The 20,208-nt window shown below is 37.3% G+C and overlaps 1 protein-coding gene across 1 annotated transcript in view; it reads left to right on the top strand.

Annotated features, from left to right (window-relative positions):
* PKHD1 (PKHD1 ciliary IPT domain containing fibrocystin/polyductin) overlaps positions 1-18,440 on the top strand; it is a 466,767-nt gene extending 448,327 nt beyond the window's left edge. The window contains exons 64-66 of the mRNA XM_029945445.1: positions 1,053-1,211; positions 4,880-5,002; positions 17,803-18,440. Of these exons, the coding sequence (XP_029801305.1) occupies positions 1,053-1,211; positions 4,880-5,002; positions 17,803-18,257 (737 nt within the window). The 3' untranslated portion in view covers positions 18,258-18,440. The remainder of the gene's footprint in view (positions 1-1,052; positions 1,212-4,879; positions 5,003-17,802) is intronic.
* The last annotated feature ends 1,768 nt before the right edge of the window (positions 18,441-20,208 follow it).

The raw sequence follows: 20,208 nt of genomic DNA, 5'->3' as shown, positions 1-20,208 counted from the left end.
TTGGCTGAGTAGTATTTCATTGTCTGGATAAACCATAGTTGGTTTATTCATTTTTGTGTTGAAAACATTGGGGTTGTTTCTTGGGTTGGGTGATTATGAATAGAGATGCTATAAACATTTATATACAAAATTTTGTGTGTATAGGTAAGTTTTTATTTCTTTTTTATTAAGTTTATTTCTTTATTTTGAGAGAAAGTGCACACATGTGTGAGCAGGGGAGAGGCAGAGAGAGAATCCCAAGCAGGCTCAGCACTGTCCATGCAGAGCTCAATGTGGGGCTCAAACCCACAAACCATGAGATCATGACCTGAGCTGAAACCAAGAGTTGAATGCTTAACTGACTGAGCCATTCAGGTACCCCAGCTTTGAATTTTTTAGAACTTTTAAAGCTTTTTTCAAAATTATTTCAAAAATAATAATGGAGTAAGAACCAAATTTTTCAGTCTATTAAAGGATTTGAGATGAATTCTTAAAAAGATGCTATCTCTAAGGGAAATTGTCCATTTTTCCCCATTTTCATAACTAAACTGGCTCTATCTATTTGCCACTGGCCTACTCCCAGTTTTCCAGATAACAAAATTCTCATGGAAATTAGAAATTCTCTTGGTTCTGTGGTAGGAGGCCCTCTTACCCTCTTTTGATGTGTTACATGCTATTTTTTAAATAGGATACATATGTCAGAGCTAGTAGTTTCACACATTCTAGAGTTGAGAGCATTTCTGTTCTAATTAGTGGAACATAAGAGTGAAATTGAAATTTTGCATTGGGGGAAAAGGTAAGTCTGAGAATAAAAGGGGAGAATTGGAAGAATGCCCCATCGGTGATGGACAGAATTGGAAAGAACAATTGTATGTTATTGTTGGAACTGGATTCTTGTAGTTCTTTAGAAATGCAAATTTTGGATTTTTATTGGCTCATTTAATTACTTAATTCAATACATACTTATTGAACCTACTAAGTGGCAGGTATTGTTAACATATCTTTTCTACAGTATTTTTATCGGCATCTTATATCTGATTAATATATTATTACTGGGATTTTTTTTTTAACAGGGGCCAATTTTACAGCTCGATCAAAGTCATTTGCTGTCTTACCTGCAACTAGATCAGAGAAGCCAACCATCATCTTGGCTGCATCCCTCTGCTCCTTGACCTCATGGCTGGCTCTATGCTGTCTGGTGTGCTGTTGGTTTAAAAAAAACAAAAGCAGAAGTATGTAGATTTTTTTTGCATGAAAATATAGGCGGGGGAGGAGGGAGGAATGTCATCATGTATACTATATTAACATTTCTTTTTCTTCCCCCAAAGAGAAATTTTTATGAAACTGCAACATATTAAACCACATGGAACCAAATTATCCAACTCATATAGAAGAGCCAAAGATGGCCTAATCTTAAATAATAATAGCAATAATAGTGAAAGCTCATATTTATTTTATATTCACTATGTGCCAGGTTCTAAGTACTTTATATATATGAATTTATTTAATCTTCACAGTGTCCCTGTGAAGTAGCTACTAAACACTATGTCTGTGTTATGGAGATGGAGCACAAAACACACAACTGCTAACTAACTTGCCCAAGGTCACACAATCAGGAAGAAGCCAGCCAGTTTGCCTCCAGACCCCACTCTTTCAAACTTACATTCCCCTGCTCAGGTAATTCTCCAAAAAGTAAGTTCAAGAATCAGCTGGAAATGTTCTCTTCTCATTCAAGAAAGGGAAGAGAATGCTTGGTGTTTTTGGTTTTTTTCCTCTAGTAGTGTGGAAATTACATTCTTGGACATTTTTCCAGAATCAGATCCTTTCTGTGTAGGCTGGAGGCATAGAGAATAACTAAAGGAAAGAAGTTCTGTAAAAGAGGCTTCTATCTTTCTACTCTGCTCTTAAGAGTAGACCAGGGCAGGGGCAGACCAGGTACTGGCAGGTCCCCTACTCCCCCCACTAAATGAGTGGACTTGTGATATTAGGAGGTGCTAGGAAACCAAAGTGATAAGCAAGAGTGAGTAAAAAGAAGTGAGGAAAACAGAGAAAATCAAAATAAAGCAAGGAAAGAGAAAGAAGTATGGTGACACTGCTAGAAGATTTACAGTGCTTGAATTTCTGAGAGATGCCAGGGAAGGGAGGCTCCAGAGGATGTACCCTATATTTTGAACCAAGCATCAGCCTGATGATATCCCTCCCTCTGTCCCTCTCATGGTGGGGCTGGGCAAACTGCAAGGAAACTCCAGGGTACCTTGTCTTTCTCAAGAAGAATGGGATTTTATCCTGTCCCCTGTGATTTGCTGAGTGCAAGTTTTGGTCTTTGTTTTAAAACCCAAAGGAGTGTGTACGTGCGTGCATGAGTGTGTGTGTGTGTTGCTTTCTGGTTTCAAGGTTTGAGACCTTTCATAATTTTTAATGCATTCAATTCTGCAAAGTAGGCTATTTAATTCTCATCATATATATATGAGAAATATATATATAGAGAGAGAGCTAAGCCCACTGGGACCTCCCATGAAGCTCTGCTCTGCTCACCCCATCTCTTCCCTTTTGTTCCTCAGCTATAGAGGAAGTTTTTCCTATAATTACTAACATGTCATTACCTCAGTGTCCTCTTTTTTGCTCTTTATGAAAAAAATGTATAGTAATCCGCAATGGGCATGGGGGAGGGTAAATGTACATAATCAGTTCCACATGAGTAAATTGTATTTTCTTCTTTACATCTTCCTTATGTCATCCATTACTTTAGAATAAAAAGTGTCATTCCCCATCTTCCTCATGGGATACAATTCTCTGATTCAGCTGTACAGTCACTGTCAACAGATTACAAAATTTTGATCTAGGGACCTTGTTACACTTTCAGTAATTACTGAAAACTCCAAAGAGCTTTTGTCAATGTATGTTCATCTATTAATATTTCCAAATTAGAAGTTAAAAGAAAAAATGTAAAATTTATTTATTTCAAAATAATACACATATTATATGTTAATATCATTAATAATTTTTTAAAATTAAAAAATAATGTTTTGGGGGCACTTGGGTGGGTCAGTCGGTTAAGTGTCTGACTTTTAATTTCAGTTCAGGTCATGATCTCACAGTTCATGAGTTCAAGCCCCCCCCTCAGGTTCTCTGCTGACAGCTCAGAGCCTCAAGCCTCATTGGAATTCTGTGTCTCCCTCTCTGCCCCTCCCCTGCTCATGCTCTTGTCTCTGTTTCTCAAAAATAAATAAATATTAAAAAAATAAAGATTAGAAAAAAGAAACACAGCTGGATTCTCTTAGCAGTTTCTGTATTACATTTGCTGCAGTGTATTGTTTTGGCTGAAGTAATGAAGAAAATCCAGCCTCACAAAGATACATAGCAGAAGGGGAAGAGTATTTTAATGACCTTCACAGACAATTAAGGATAATCTTATTTTATAGTACACCCAAACCGGCCAAGAGATAGTTACATAAAGGTACATCTCAATGTACTCTTGTAGCCTGTTACATGAAAATCCACTAATCTACCATGTCGATTGAGTGGAGATTTATTCATGCATGATTTTGAAATATTATTCTTTAGCTATTTGGAAAATATTGTTTTACTGAGTTACAAATATCTTCCAAATGCTGACATTTCATTCTGTAACTTTTTAAAAACTTCATTTGTTAATATCAACATTAAACTTTAAGAATTAGAAATCTGCAAAACCTGTAGTTGATAGAAGTTGTCCAAAATTCTAAATCTCCCATCAAAGCTCGAATTTTATCACTGGCAACAAGTATTATCAATTGCTTCATAGAGGTTTTGGCTCACTGCATTCACTTAAAAAAAAAGTCTGCCAGATACCCCAGTATAAATAGCCAGAATCTTTCATTCTTCCAAGTTACTTTAGTGTAAAAATGGTGTTGCATGAAAAAAAAAAAACAGCTATTTCAGCTAACCTCAATCACAAAAGTGCTTTTCCTTGAGAAAAATTATCATATGCCATGGCCTGGCATCATCGGACATTACATTACAAATTTATTTGTTTATCCTCAGCCATTCAAACGAATAAAAGCTGCATAAGATCAGGGACCAGGTGTTTCTCACTCACTGTCTTTCTAATGCTCAGAATAATTCCTGTCACGAGCAATGTAAATATATTTTTGATATAGTTAATAAATAAATAAATAGAATATAAGCATCTCATCAGTCAAAAGTAGAAGTCTTTGAGGCACCTGGGTGGCTCAGTCAGTTGACTTCGGCTCAGGTCATGATCTCATGGTTCCTGTGTTCAAGCCCCGTGTCAGGCTGTGTGCTGACAGCTCAGACCCTAGAGTCTGCTTGGGATTCTGTGTCTCCCTCTCTCTCTCTCTTAAAAATTAATAAAACATTTAAAAAAAATAGTCGAAGTCGTCAGTCAAAAGCACACATCTTCGTGAGCTCTATGGGTTGTACCAATGTCAATTTCCTGGTTTTGATATCATACTCTAATTATTTGGGTTTTTAACAGTGGAGACTGGATGAGGGTGCATGAGCCCTCCCTGTATATTTCTTGTGAATCTATCATTATTTCAAAATAAAAGGTTAAAAAGAGTATTGTAACGTTCCACACCAGCTCTGTCCAGTAAAACTATCACATGAACCACAAATTACTTATATTTGTAATTTTCTAGTATCCTCTTAACCTAATGTGTCAAAATTTATTTCAACATGTATATGGCTACTGAACCAACCTTAAAGTTGCTGGTGAGTATATGGGATCATATTTCATTATTTCTTAAGCTCTAAATACATCATATAAATTCTATTGCATGTGTATATCAGAATCATGAGGGCATACAAGAGAAACACTTTAACAATTAGGGCCCATTTGCAAATAAAAAAATGTTATTTTATCTAAAAAACAAACATTCACTTTTTTTCATTAATCTAGAAACAAAATGTGAAGATATTTCTGAATTCCAGACTAATGATCAAAAGAATCATAGCCATATCTCATCCAAACACCAAGGATCACAAGTAGAGCCTAAAAAGGAAGATGCCATGATGGGAGAAGGTAAGCTTGGACCGTGGGGATGATTTCCATGAGAGAGATCCATTGTGGATGAGCTGGGGCCTCTCTCTCCCCATGGTTATCAGTTTCTGGATGAATTTAGTTGTTAGCCCCTTCTTTAGTCTTCATTACTTCTTCTCACGGAAATTACACTCCAGCATAGGAGTACATAAGTCCAGCTGATTCACTCAGCTATTAACCAATTATTCAAGTTGACATTTATATATATATATTTTAGTAGATGATAATTGATTTAACATTTGAATTGAGAAAGGGAAAACCAAAGTATAGGCATATAATCTTTCCCTTAGCTATTGCAAAGATGCCAATCTGGCAACATTATTGAATTTGGGGGAAAAGACAGTGGCGTTGCCAAATACCAACTACGCAAATTAGATTGAATATGCAACCCTTAAGAAATGAGTCATCTCTGTGTAGCTCTGCTTTGTTGTTTAGTTATACGTTTAAAAAGATGCATTATTTGCTTACATTGTACATTATGCTGGATGATTTTGCTTCTTATATTTCTAAATTGCCATTGGAATTGGTGCCAAGCAAAGGACGGGTAAGCATTTACTTCAGACCAATGCTTTGCCTTTGTCCTTCGAAGACTCAGAAAACAGGAGGATAGTGGGTAGAGCACAAGATGGATTTGCCAAATATGGACATGGTGGATGAAAAATATTCATATAATTTCCATGGATTTGAAACATTTTGGAGCATACACTCTAAAGAGAATAATATTTCTATTTATTCTAAGGAAGAGTCAATTGTCATGTTATATTCTGCTTGAAAAAGAAATATGAATGTTGATGGTTCTGAGTACCATGTTAACTAAAATGTAGTAGTTAAATGTTATTCTACCTCTAACTAGTTCAGTGAACTCTGGCGTGTGTGTGTGTGTAAATATCAGTTTGTTTACCTGTTGGTATTTTTTCTCATGGAGGAAATGAAATTATTGGTTTAGAAATTAGCCAGTCATACTTCTGCCTGGACCTATGCCAGAAGGTAGAAGTAGCTTTGGAGTGGGTAGGTGTGCAAAGAAAGAAGACAGAGAGAATAGGACAGGGATTCTCTCTAGATTCCATCTAAGACCACTTTAAGTTTGGTTTCTAGAAACATCCGGTCCATATTATTGCATACAAATTCTGGATAAGTGTTTGAAAATGCTCATCTGAACTTGGCACTGTGAAGAACAACATATTTAGCCACATTCTTAAGCAAACAACAAGAGTGATGCTAATCTCCCCCTAATCTAATATGGGTATCTACATGAATCTCAGTTACCCTACTTAAATTAACTACATTAGGCAGTCCACAATACCTGGGTGTTTTATTAAGGAACATTTTTTATCTGGTGGCTTATTAATAAATTATCGGGAATGAGATAAAGGACAGGGTTCCTGCGGAAAAGTTTAGATTGAAGAGATGAGAGTATCAAAGGCCATTTTATTAGGACATCCAGGTTAAAAATAGAAAAATGCTTTCTCCAAATCTTCCCCTAGGGATCATAGCAGATTTGTTTCCTTATTTCCTCAGCTTTGTCCAAATCTGAAGAGCATCAATTCCAAGGCAAGTAATGAGGCATCTCCTATTTTCTTCAGAAATTATTACCAGCAACAAAACAACTAATTGTTGCTAGCTTTAAAGAAGTTTGGTTTTATTTCAGTATTTCCATGGCATTTAAGTTTCCCTTTTCTCTCTCTTTCTAAACTTTTGGCCTTTGTGAATAAAGGGATTGGCTGTGTCTCTCATAAGCACGCTGCACTTACTAAGCACTACTACAGCACTAAAATTATTCAGCTGGTGGAACTGAGTATTTCCACCATCCAGTAAATTGAGACTGTAAACTCATCATGTTATGGCTCTTACCGAAAATTGTATGGATATAATAGGGGTGTTGGAGAGTTACACTGGGGGAGAAGGGAGTGGTGCATCTATCCCTCATATTTCACTACTACCAGCCAGACATATAGAGCCATCTGAGCTAGCTTTTAAAATTCTTGTCACTCTGCTAGTCAGTTCTAATGAGTTCCCAGTTAGCTGGAGAGGCAGGCGAATGTGACAGTTCAGAGAATGAAAGCCAGGAGTCAGTCAGACTGAGCTTCAACCTGACTCTCCTGTTGACTTGGTTTGTGGCCTCAAGGAAGTCAACTATTCTCTCTATGCCCATCAGCTCCCTCACTGAGGAAGTTGCGATAATACTGCTCACACTTTTGGTTGTGGTGCTGATTGAGTGAGTCAGTATCACTAACGTGTGCAGAGCAATTACTGGCATATTGTATGTAATATATATGTGTTATTTGTTGTTGGTTCTTCTTGTTCTTTAAGACTCAAAGCTTTCCAAGGCCTGACTCCTTCCTATCTTTGTAACCTTACTTTGCAATTCACCTTCCTGCCCACTGCACACACTCGCTACACTAGTTCACTCACTGTCAGATTTGTCTAACACTTTACCACCCATTTGCCAGCACACTTTCTCCCAATTGGATTGCTTACCTTCACCTGTTAAAACCTCCCAAAGCTTTCTAGCACTAGCTGAAAATGTTTTTATTTTATTTTTTTCATAAAGTCTTTCCCAGTGCCTCCTACTTCAATGAAAATGAGTACTTTCTTCTTTGGGTTCTAAGAACATTAAATGTGTGCCTCGATGGTAGTACTTGTTTTTGTTTGTTTGTTTGTCTTAAGAATTGATTATACATAGATGGCTCTTTGTTCCCATAGACCAGTGGTTCTTGAGAGGCTAATTTTGGCCCCCCAAATAGAGTGGGCACCTTATCCTGATTTTCCCAGAACTTTCCCAGTTTTAAAAATCAAAGCCTTGTGTCTCAAGAACTTCCTCAGTCACAGACAAATTGGGACAGTTGGTCATCCTACCTCCAAAGGACATTTGCACTGTTGTCACAGTTGTCACAGGGAGAGGGAGATACTACTGGCATCTGGTGAGAAGAGATTAGGGATACTGCAAACATTTTACCATGCACAGGACCACCCTACAATAAAGATTATTTGGCTCAAGATGTCAATAATACCAAGGTTGAGAAACCCTGGAAAAAGCTATTATTTGTCTTTGTAATATGTCGGTGAGAGATGCTGGAGTGGCTTAATAAATGTAGTTAGATTATGTCTCCCAATAAATATTAAATTATTTATTTGTAAATATTTGTTTAGTACTTTATGAAATCTTCTCTGTATAGTTAGTTGCAAAGAAGTGATATCTGGTACCATTTATGAGTTGGCAGTTTGGTTGGGACACAAAAATAATATTTTGGGGAAAATGAAAGAACAATTCTAGGCAATAAACAGTTAAGTGTAAAGCAATTAAAGTATACAATATGTATTTGATGATGTAAGGATGAGAGAGAAAGCCCCAAGAGAGAAAAAAATTTCATTATCTTATGTTACATGTTTAGTCCCTCAAGCTCCTAAATCATATCACACTGTTTCAAATCCCATTTGCTAAGGGCCTGGTTGTCCAGTTTGCACACATTCAGGTTTACAGAAATGCCAGGGAGGGAGTCTAGCTTTGCTCTGTTGAAGGTCCATTTTGTATCATTCCTTCTCAGCGGTTACCTTGCTCCCCTAGTAGATCTCCAGGTGAGACACCTCAGAGCTCTCTCTACCTCCTGGTGTTCCCCATACCCCCCTGTGCCCTTGCTTACCAAGTGTGACCAATACCACTACGACGTCTTTGGTTTCTACTCTCCCCTACTGTTTCACAGATGTATTTTCAGTTCAGTCCTAGTTAATACACCTGTGATAGATGTCCACTCCTCCAGTCCTTCTTTTCCCTCCCACACACAACTTAGTTCTCCCAGCTTCAAAATGACCTTCTCCAATGTATCCACACACCTACAGTCTCCACGCCTTTCAATACCAGACCAATTGTTTCTCTCTCTCTTTCCTTCCTTCCCTTTTTTCTTTTCTTTCTTTTTTCTCTTCTCTTCTCTTTTTTCTTTGTCTCTCCCTTTCTTTCCTCCTTCCTTCCTTCTTCCCTCCCTCCCTCCTTCCATTCTCCCTCTCTATTTTTCTTTCTTTCCTAGAAGAAATAATCCCCTTGTTTCAACTTTTATAACTCTTCCCTCTTGTTCACTTAACACCTTTTATATGTAATATAGTCACAGGTGTTTAGATCTTTGCAAATAAATTCTATATCTTTTCTAATTCCAGCAGCACTGTTACCATAGGGTGTTAGGGTATTACACCACTTATAACTATTGTTATTGAATGAATGATGAAGGCAAAGATGAAATGAGATCCCTTCCTGCCCTTCTCCCTTTCTAGAGAACCTGATTCCAGCAGTTTTTCCAACTGCTGTTAAAAAAAAAAAAAAGAAAGCCCCTTATCTTTTCTAAAAGAGATGCATAAAGTTTATTTAGGTTCACAAAATTAACAACCGGACCATGACTCGTCCTACCAATGGGCAAAATGTAACTACTTACTTCCAGGCAGAATGCTTTCTAGTGCTACCTTACTTTCCTTGCTCTTGCCTCTGTCTGTGTGTTACCACCGCTGCTGCAAACCCCAATGCTGCCTTCTCTGGAGAATCAGTGGTCTTTGGCCACATGTGTGTGTGAAATCTATGTTCCCACTGCTGGGAATTGAAAATTGATATAAAAATGGCAAGATATTATGGATGTGTGACTATAACCATTAACTGCAGGGATTTAGGTCTACCACTTTAGGGTCCTATTGACTATATATGGTGCATTTTATAAAAATTAAATAAAATAAAGGACTGTCAATTTACCTTTGTAAGTACAGATCTGTAAGAATGACACGGAGAGGAAAGTGAGAGATGGCCTCAAGATGTCCAAAAGCATGGAAGACCAAAAAAGCTCAGGACTACAAATTGTCCCAAGTTCCCTGGAAAGTAAAACTATATTTATAAATTATTAATAAATAGCATGCCCATGTCATATAATTAAAAAGAGAGGAACATCTCCAGGAACATCTCCTAATTTAAATCTAGTACTTAATTCCTTTTGAACACTTTTAAAAATGGGAGTATTTTTTAAAATACCAAGGATAAGAGCCTTTCAGCTAAATAAGATGGAGAGCTTCAATGTTCTTTGTAACCAAGATCGAATATCATGTCTAACAAGGGACTATTAGAAGAGGTACTACTCACATGAAGATAAAACAAGAACTCATTACCACAACATTATAACATATATTTTAGAATGCTAGGAAACACAGATATAAGAACAAAATTAAGAGAATATTACAGAAAATATATGATTGAAGATGACATAATTGTTTAATAATAAAAGATTCACCCCTTAAATGCTATAATATATAAACAACTTGAGTAGTTTACTCAAAAATTATGTTGGTTGATGCAAAAATAATATTATATAATAGTGACTAAAGAATATGCTGTCTTGGGAGACCATCTTAACAAGAGGTATATATAAAAGAACTATATTCTATTGCATAGTTTAAAGAGCAGACTTGACTACATAGGGAATTGCACCATGTTTCTAATTAGACTGACTAATATTGCAAATAAATCAGTAATTCCTAAATTAAATTTGGTTTAATGCAGCTGCCATCATTTTATACAGAGTAGAACATCATAAGATGATTCTAAAGTTCTTCAGAAAATACAGAACAATGATAAAAAGCCAATTTCTACTTTTTTTAAAAGTTTATTTATTTTCAGAAAGACAGAAATGGTTTGAGTAGGGGAGGGGCAGAAAGAGAGAATCCCAAGCAGGCTCCATATTGTCAGCGAAGAGCCTGATATTGGGCTCGGACCCACAAAGCTGTGAGATCATGACGTGCCAAAACCAAGAGTCTGACACTTAGCCAACTAAGCTACCCAGGTACTCCCAAAGCCAATTTTTTAATAACAAATTAATCTTATGGCAATGAGAATGAAGAAATATTATTTATGTTACTATTTTTAAGACAGTATAATACCAACACCAGAATATATGGAGATATTAGCGCAAATAACTTCAATTAGATATAGATATAGATATTAGATATATAAATGTAATATATGATAAAGGAGATAATAAAATCAAGGAAAACAAGTGTTAGTCTATAAATAGGGTTAGTAAATTTGACTATTTAGAACATTTTTTTTAAATTTTTTAAAACATTATTTATTTTTGAGAGACAGATCATGAGCAGGGGAGGGGTAGAGAGAGGGACACACAGAATCGGAAGCAGGCTCCAGGCTCTGAGCTGCCAGCACAGAGCCTGATGCGGGGCTTGAACCCATAAACTGTGAGATCATGACCTGAGCCGAAGTCGGACACTCAACCGACTGAGCCACCCAGGTGCCCCTAGAACATTTGTTAATCTAGATTCACTTTTCAAAAAATATACCAAAGTAAATTCCATGCAGATTAATGAGTTACATCAGGTTTACTAAAACATATTCATTGCTAGAATATTTTTTAAAAATACTCATGGTATAATATGGGATTAAAAGCATTTTTCCTCTCATCTTTTTAAAATTTCCATACCTTCAAATTTACAGTACATTTCTTATTAAAATATGGTTTTTTTCTTAAAGAAACAAATAATCTGGGGGTGGCTGGGTGGCTCAGTCCGTTAAGCATCCGACTTCGGCTCAGGTCATGATCTCACTGTTCATGGGTTCGAGCCCCGTGTTGGACTCTGTGCTGAATGCTTGCTCAGAGCCTGGAGCCTGCTTTAGATTCTATATCTCCCTCTCTCTCTCTGACCCTCCTCTGCTCGTGCTGTCTCTCTCTGTCTCTCAAAAGTATAAAAAAAACATAAAGAAATTTAAAAAGCAACAAATAATCTAGATTAATGAATCTGAGTTATTGCATATGCCTTCTTCAATATGTGGGCAGAACTGTTGCCCTGATGGACAAATTAGAAACCAAGGTGGAGTACATTCTTTATGTTGCTTTATAAGTTGTCTATCTCTCTGCCTCAACCCTTATTTAGGCTCCAAGATCCATGTGGTTATATTCATCCTTCTATGCTGAATCCTGGTCATCTAAAACAAAATGCAAGACATGGAGACTGGGCTGGGAAAATGAGCAGTGAGGGTAGTAGGAGAGTGAGGAGAGATTCATTGTCAATGTTCCCCTTGCAAAAGAAGCCAGTGAGTAGTACCTACACAGATTTAAAACAATCACAGGAACACTGTATATTTGTTGCCCAGAAACTTTTGGAAGACAAAAGAGGTTACGAGTAGCTGGAAAAGTTATAGCTAACTATGGTGAACCTGAAAGGGTCCAAAACTACTGAGTTTTCTTTTTCATAGAGAAGGGATATATGTTCCTGTATTTTATCCCATTTTTCCAGAAGCTTGGTCAAACCCACCAATGGGACTCTAAGTGGCATGGAGGAGCAATTTGAAATCTTATCTTTCCATTTTAATGGAGACTCACCCATAAGGTGGAGGTGGAGAGGAGACATGCCAATTCATATGTTTTGATATTCACTATTCTTCCTTCCCTAAAACCCAAACATTCAGCTGAATGCCTTAGGACACATATCTGCTATAAATTCATTTTTTATCTAATTTGTCTGAGATCTAAGCTTCCTGTGGAGGTCCAAGATCAAAGCATCTGATTCTTTCTGATGTCAGCGCTGACATATAATGTGTGCTGACTTAGTTCTGTCTATAACCTCACAGTGGGAGGCGGCCAGCCTCCCTGGGCACCTTTACACAGTGCACTTTCATTTTGGCTAGGGAGTCTGTCAGGTATGTTGCTGATTGGAGCTTCCATGTAAATAATTCATGGGAGATTTTTAAATGTTTTGGGGCCTGCAAAGGAAAGATATGCTCATGTTAGTCTTTTATGAATAGATGCAGACTTGAAGAACAAGAGGGAACAGATTTCCGATGACGGTCTCTCAAAAACAGGATAACAATATCTTCAATGGGTTGAAAATGGGTGACTTGTAGTGTTTGATTCCTCTTGTATGAAGTGGTGTTGGTTTTACCAAGGGATAAAAATTCAAAGCCTTATTTTTCCTTTTTTAAGTTCGCTTCTACATGACAATTTATTATTCTTATTCTTTCATTATTTGCTGATCTCAATAAACTACATCTTTTCCTCCTAGTGGGAGCAGTAATTATGGAGATGATACCAAGCTCAGTACTTGGCATAGGACTGGGCATAATATGGAGACAAATCTGATGGCACAAAAAGTTCTTTCCTGGAAGGAACTCCACATCCCAAGAGCACGATGAGACTGTCATATAAGGAAAGGTGACCAATGATTGAAGCAGTTGACCAAGTCAAATGAGAAACTCTGGTCAGCAAGTATTGAGGCATAAATCAATATAGTATGAACTAAACTGACTGAGTCACCCAAGTGCCCTAAAATTGTTTTTTAAATCAAACCATAATACCTTAATGTTTATAAGAAATAGATCAAAAACATTCCTCAACACAATATGTTGTGACAATAAGGAGAACCTGAGTTAGAAAGTACTTTCTGAAGGAAGTGAGGCACTTAGGGAGGGGAATAAATGGCAGAAAATGTTAAAGGACATGATAAAAAGGTATTTCAGGCCTCAGGTGTTTTAAGATAATTCTTGAAGTGGGCGATGAGGTAATTAAGGGAATGAGTTCAGACTTTTGGGCTAAGAGGATACAGCCAGACTAATCACTATGTGTACATAAAGTACTTGAAAAGTATTGGACTTGAACACTCAGCTATATGGACTTTAAGGTGTCAAAGTCAGAAAAGATGATAATGATGATGATGACAAGGATGATTTGAGGAAGAAACAAAAGAATCATCCATATGAATATTTCATGGAAATTTAATGTACATACTAGTTTAAACATTACAAGCATTGTTTTCAAAAAGCATACTCATCACCTTCATTATCATCATCACAATAATAACCACAACAGAAAAGCTGAGCTTTATAGGGTCCCTCTCATAGTTTACAAGGTGCCAAAACAGGTTGTAACTCATATGCTTTCATGACAGATTTATGAGATAGCAGACCAAATTATCCCATATTACTAAACTGCAATTAAAAGATTCAATTACTTTTTCTACTAAACCCAGACATAGGTTCAATAGTTTGTCCAATTACAAAACTTGAAATCTTACCACCTGCCCTGAGCACATGTGTGAGAGTACACACGTGCACGCACATACACACGCATACACATACACACACACACACACACACACACACACACACATACAGGGAGCACCAGAGAGAATATGAAATTAGGGCCTTTGTTACTGTGACATGACTTTACAGATACCTCGTCTGAAAAAGGTTCCCACTTTCTTGAACATTTCTTTTAAAAGAAAAGGAAACTAATATCAGTATTTAGTTATCAATGAGATAGCTTCTATAAGAGATGAAAGCAAAGTAAGAGCAAGCCCATGTTTTCAAGAAGGCTATAATTTCTTGGGGAAATGTAAAATATATTCACATCCTTGGGTTTGTAGTATTCATTCAAGAAAAATTCATTCGCCCCTCCAACCACCAGGAAGCTGGATAGACACCAGTATTAATACAGATGAGAGGAATATTTTCATTTTCAATTAGTTTATCTTCGTGTACCTAAATATGTTTTGTATTTTCTTCTGATGCAATAGATATACACTTGTTTTGCTTTACCTAGATTATAAGATCTCTTCTGTCTTCTAACCTCTCACCTATAAGTGGAGATAGTTCTAAAGTCCTTGACCTAGATGTGCAATAAATACTAGCCTTTCCTTCCCTACCACTGTTATACTCAGAATCTGTCTATTCAGCTCTTCAACATATTTGACTCTGGCCTACTGTTCTTTATTATGTCTTGCTCAGACTATTTCAGTAGCCTTTCAATTGACCTCTTTCACAGCTCATTTTCTTCATCATACAAAGCCTGTTCTTCCCAAGATGAAATTAAGATGTCACTCCCCTATTCCAAAATCACCTCCCCATCTATGAAATAAATCCAGACTCCTTAGTAGAGTTTTCAAAACCTTTTATATATAGCCTCTATAAAGTATTAACTTTCTTTAACACTCCCCACCCCACAGCTACATCCACATCTATATATATAGAAATAACCTCAGTTCTCAGTGTCCAAAGCTATTTTCAGAGTCCTCAACACATCTTGTTTGTCTCTGGTCCCCTGCCTTTGCATATGCCATACTGTATATTGGAATGTCTTCCCACCATATTATCCCTCAAAACCAAGTTATCTCCTTTGTAAAGTCTTCCTAACTCTTCAGACGTGATGAAGTAATTCTTCTTTTGTGTTTTACTTATACCTGCTATACATACTTTATTATTTGGCTCTCACTTTAAACAGTTTTAGAGGCCTGTTTCTTTGAGCCCCTGGAGACCAGGGGAGAAGTTCTCAGGGGCTTTGTTTTCATAGGACCTAGTACAGGCTCCATGAATTTTCTGGTTTATGTCTGTCCCCACTAATAGAGTATAAACTCCAAGGTATTAGGACTATTTCTTGTTCACTGCTGTATTTCTAGACCTACCATATAGCAGGTGCTCAGAAAATAATGAATGAATAAATGAATGAACAAACGAACAAATAAACCGATGAGAAAACAGATGAGTTCTCCAATGAAGAATCTCTGGAGGCTCAGAATGATTCCTCCTACAATCTAGTTGGAGCATCTAAAAAGGTACTGCATGAATGAAAAAGGGCTAAAGAAATACAGGAGTAGAATTTGAGAAGAATTTGACACGTTCATTCTTTTGAGATATTGAATCTGAGGCAATTTTGAAACTTCAGAATGAAAATGTTTCAAACCTTCAGCAACCAAAATATTTGGCAAATAAACACAAATCTAGAGCTGGCATTTTAGAAAAGGGGTGAGAATGGAATGTATATACAAAATATAGGCAAACGTGGAAAAAAAGACCTAAGTTAGACATCTGGGGTCTCTCTTGTTGATGGTGCATGTTTGCTTATTTTAAGGTGTATTTGTATAATGTATCCATTTGTGTGAGATAAGATATTCACAAGGCTATTAATTTAGGCTACATTTTCTTAAGGTAAACCATACATAAAGTCAAAAAAGATGTGTATGGAATCGTATTAAGTAATTATATTAGATGGCAAAGACCAGGCTAGCTAAGTTTGAATTTCCTGTCCTCACTTGGAGGCTTTGTGACTTAGAGCAAGTAAATTAACCCTCTGTACCTTTGTTTTTCAATCTCTAAAATTAGGACAATAATGGGACTAGCCTCATGGGGTGGCTGTCAGGATTCGGTGAGTGAATGGATGTAAAGCTTTAAGAACAGTGCCTGGCAGGGATGAGTACTATCTGAGCATTAGCAATTTGAATTATATTGATTATTATTTATCTAATCTTTACTGTGTCACAGATTCTGGGTAGTGCTTAACATGATTCATCTTATTTAACCTTCAAACAATCCTATGAGGTAGATACTATCAATTCAGCTGTTTTTACAGATAAGGAAACTGAGGCACACAGAGGGTAAGTACAGTCTGCATATGTATTCGGCAAGTAAGGGACCAAACAGCAAATCTAACCACATTTGTTGGATTCTAAGCATGTATTCTTAGCTGCTTTGCTATATCACGTCTAGAGGCCACCTCTCATATATTTAATACCATAAACAATTGTTTTAGTAGATTTTATCTAATTGTATTTAACTCTATCTAGTTCTAGTTCATCATTATTTACTTATTCTCCAAGCAATATGGTAGACATGTTCATTTACATGTGGCATGATCACATCTTAAAGGCTAGAAGTGTTATTGTTTATATAATACATCCTTCAAAGAATTGGGACAGATTAGGGCAAAAGTTCCCAGATCATCTGTTACCATGGCTAGTACCAATTTTTAGCTCCGAAGAGTACAAGATTAATTCTGCTGAATAGGAAGAAAAATACAAATGTCAAGGGAATAAAACTATAATTAAAACAAGACTGCTAAAATGAAATACATTTTAGCAAATTGCTAAGTAGCACATGAGAGTAATATGAAATTCTACAACTGAGCTCCAGAGAGGCTGAGACATGGTTAAAGTCACAGAGCCAGCTAGCAGGGAAGGGAGACTTAAACCCTGATTTTTGGACTCTAGTCTAGTGTTTCCTCTCTCCCTTCACTATTATATAACCATATATGTACACACTCATATGGATACATGTTTATTGATGTGTCTATATTATCTCTACATGTTTATATTCATGTTTTAAAAAAATCAAAGGTATTCAGATTGTGAATTTGTTGTAAAAACCACAGTGTTAGGTAAGACTGGCTTTTAGAGCTCAAATTTCTTAATACGTATATGAGTTGGCCTGCTTAGTAAGGCCTGTGGTCTGATATTTGGATTTAAGCCATTGTACTTAGAAGGAGAAATCCTTGTTGACTTATCTATATCATAAAAAGTGTTTTCTTGGGAAATTATATGAAATTTTTATTAAATAATATTAATTATAAATTGGGCAGGGGATAAAGTGGGTTTTAAAAAAATATTTGTTTTGAAAGAAAGAGACAGCATATGCACACGAGTGGGGGAGGGGCAAAGACAGATCTTCCTAAGCAGGGTCTGTGCTGACAACATGAAGTGCAATGTGGGGGCTCAATCCCATGACCATGAGATCATGACCTGAGCCAAAATCTAGAGTCAGACACTTAATTGAACCACCCAGGCACCACTATAGTGTTTTGTTTTGTTTTGTTTTGTTTTAGGAAAAAATATATTTCTAAAGGTATCTGGAAATCACTAAGCTGATACAACTCAATCTTTAATCGACTGTATCTTTTCAGGAATGCTAATATATAAAGTGATGGGTCTCAACTGATTTGAGACCTAAATCCATGTCTTCCCCTACTTCTTTTCTCCCACAGATATGAAGATGAAGGTGATCATGGATGAAATGAACCAGCTCCCCCACCAATCACTGAATGGCCTGTCCAGAAGGAAGGTTGGCCGCCACGCTGTCCAGAAAGAGGGTGGCCTCCGAGAAGAGGCTGCTGCTCCTGCTCTAGGTCTTACCAGCGTCCCATCCCAGGGGCACACCTGTGCTCCAGACTCTCCTGCTCAGCAGGTTTCTCTGCAGGAGGCTGGGAACTGGAGGGAGGCCCAAGAGCAGCTGGTCAGATACCAGCTGGCAGGCCAAGATCAGAGGTTGCTGCTCTGCCCAGACCTCAGACAAGAGAGGCAGCAATTGCAGGGGCAGAACCAGCTGGGCAAGGAAAGAGGCAGCTTGAGGCTTTCCCAAGAGAAGAAAGCCTCTTGTGGTGCTACCCAGGCATTCTGTCTTCATTCAGTCCCCCAGGAAACTATTCAGGAACAGCTGTGATAGGTGCACGATAATTGATATTCTTATGGGCTTTGTTGAGAGTTTAATTAAGGACAGAGATATAAAAACAGTAAGTTTGGAGAAGGGAATTGTCCATGGACCAAAGTTATAATTTTAAAATAGTTCTGTTAGTTGCTGGGTCAAATTTACAACTGGAAAATAAAACTATTTGCGGAGACCAAAGAGAACCAAGTGCCCATGCAGACTATTAGTGAACTCATTTTTCAGAGCACTGATTTTTGGAGAAGATAATGTATACAGCTGCCCAACGAAGGAGGAAAGAGATTATATCATGGGTAGTGTCTCTAGGCTGTATACTAGATGTTCTAGTGAAGACCAGAGCAGAGGGTCAACTCCTATCAAGTTGGGGAAGGACAATAAGGGCAATTTCACCTAATTCATACATTCACAGAGGACTCATGAGTATTCAAATCAGTGGGCACTGTAAGCAACCTGATTGTGTCCTTGGCTCTGGATCCAAAAGGCTTTATGCTCCAAGGATGTAAAGCAAAGATAGCTGAGGGGAGAACTTCCAGAAACAACTTGTTCTCAGCTTTTCCCAAAATATAAAACAGGATTTTCCAATCTCTAAAAGATTCAGAGGCTGTCCTATGTTTGAATTACAACAGAGGAAGGAAACATACTTTTATATTGCAGAATTTTAAATAATGATGCCCTGAAACTAATCCCAGAGGGGGTACTGGCAGAAAGCCATCATCTCCAAGGCATCAATGGGAAAGTATCTTTGACCTTACCATCAGTTGTCTGGAACATTCTCAGCCTTTTGTCTATTTAGATGTATTATATACATTTCAAGCCTTAAACCTGCCCAGAAAAGGTGACACTGTATTGGATTCTGAGGGAGGAATAATTAGGTATCAAGATTGATGTTCACCAAGAAATTGGAATCCAAGCTATTTGTGTTTAAGAAGGGCATTGATGGGCAACCTGGTCTATAGAAAGTTACTCTGGAGGTACAAACTGGCTTTCTGCAGGGTAAGTCCATTTTGTGTTTTGTTTGGGGACTAATAGTGTTTGAAAACATAACAGAGGAAAATTAACCTGATGGGCTTAGGCAGACTATGCCTTCTCTACTTTAGTCCTGGCTATAACCTCTTTTTGTAGTTTTCTGACCTCTGAAGTAATTTGTATTTGCAATCTGTGGTAGATACATTGAGTCATCAGAAATCTTTAATCTTTTTGTACAACAGCATTTCAGAGATTAGGACTCTTGAGAATTTTAAACTTATAGTCTTAGAATTACTGCTGTAGGTTTGTCTACACATTCTTTCATTCTGGTGACTTCTTTTAGCACCACAAATTCCAGCCCTGATTTCTTTCCTGAGCTCTATATCATATAGTTAGCTGACTACTGAGAAATCCCACTAGGTTATCCCACAGCCACTAAGAAGTTAACATGGCCTTAAATCCTACTCCTCATCTTCATACTTGCTCTAACACAATACACAACATCACTGTACTCAGACTAGAAATCTAGAAGTCAACCAAGACTCTATGTTCTATCTCACCCATCCCAGTCAGCTACCAGCTGTTATTTCTACTCCTTTACCCATCTCCCAACCTTTACTAGCTTCTTACCAATCTTCCATGTGCCAAAAGACTAATATTTCTGGAAGGCAAGTTTTATCCTATCCCTCTGTTTAGGAATAACCATAAGGCTCCTTTGACAATGCTTAGAATCTCTGAGGTGAAAATGGACTCTTTGGGCCTGAACAGTAGCCAGAAATATCCACAGTAACTTGCAGGGCTCTAGCATATGGCATGGAACCTAAGCGTCTAGTTAGAATCCTCTAATCCATAATTAAGCCAGCCCTCTTTTTCTCCTCAGAAAATGGGACAGTTAGCTCTTGGTTCATTTATGTCTGGAGATGAGCTAGTTACATAAAGCACCACTATCAGCCAACCCTAACTATTCAGACTATTAACATGG

Source organism: Suricata suricatta, chromosome 7 (assembly GCF_006229205.1).
Source record: "Suricata suricatta isolate VVHF042 chromosome 7, meerkat_22Aug2017_6uvM2_HiC, whole genome shotgun sequence".
Lineage (NCBI taxonomy): Eukaryota > Metazoa > Chordata > Mammalia > Carnivora > Herpestidae > Suricata > Suricata suricatta.
Note: the sequence above shows the minus strand (reverse complement) of the source record. Positions and strands in the feature narration are given on the sequence as shown.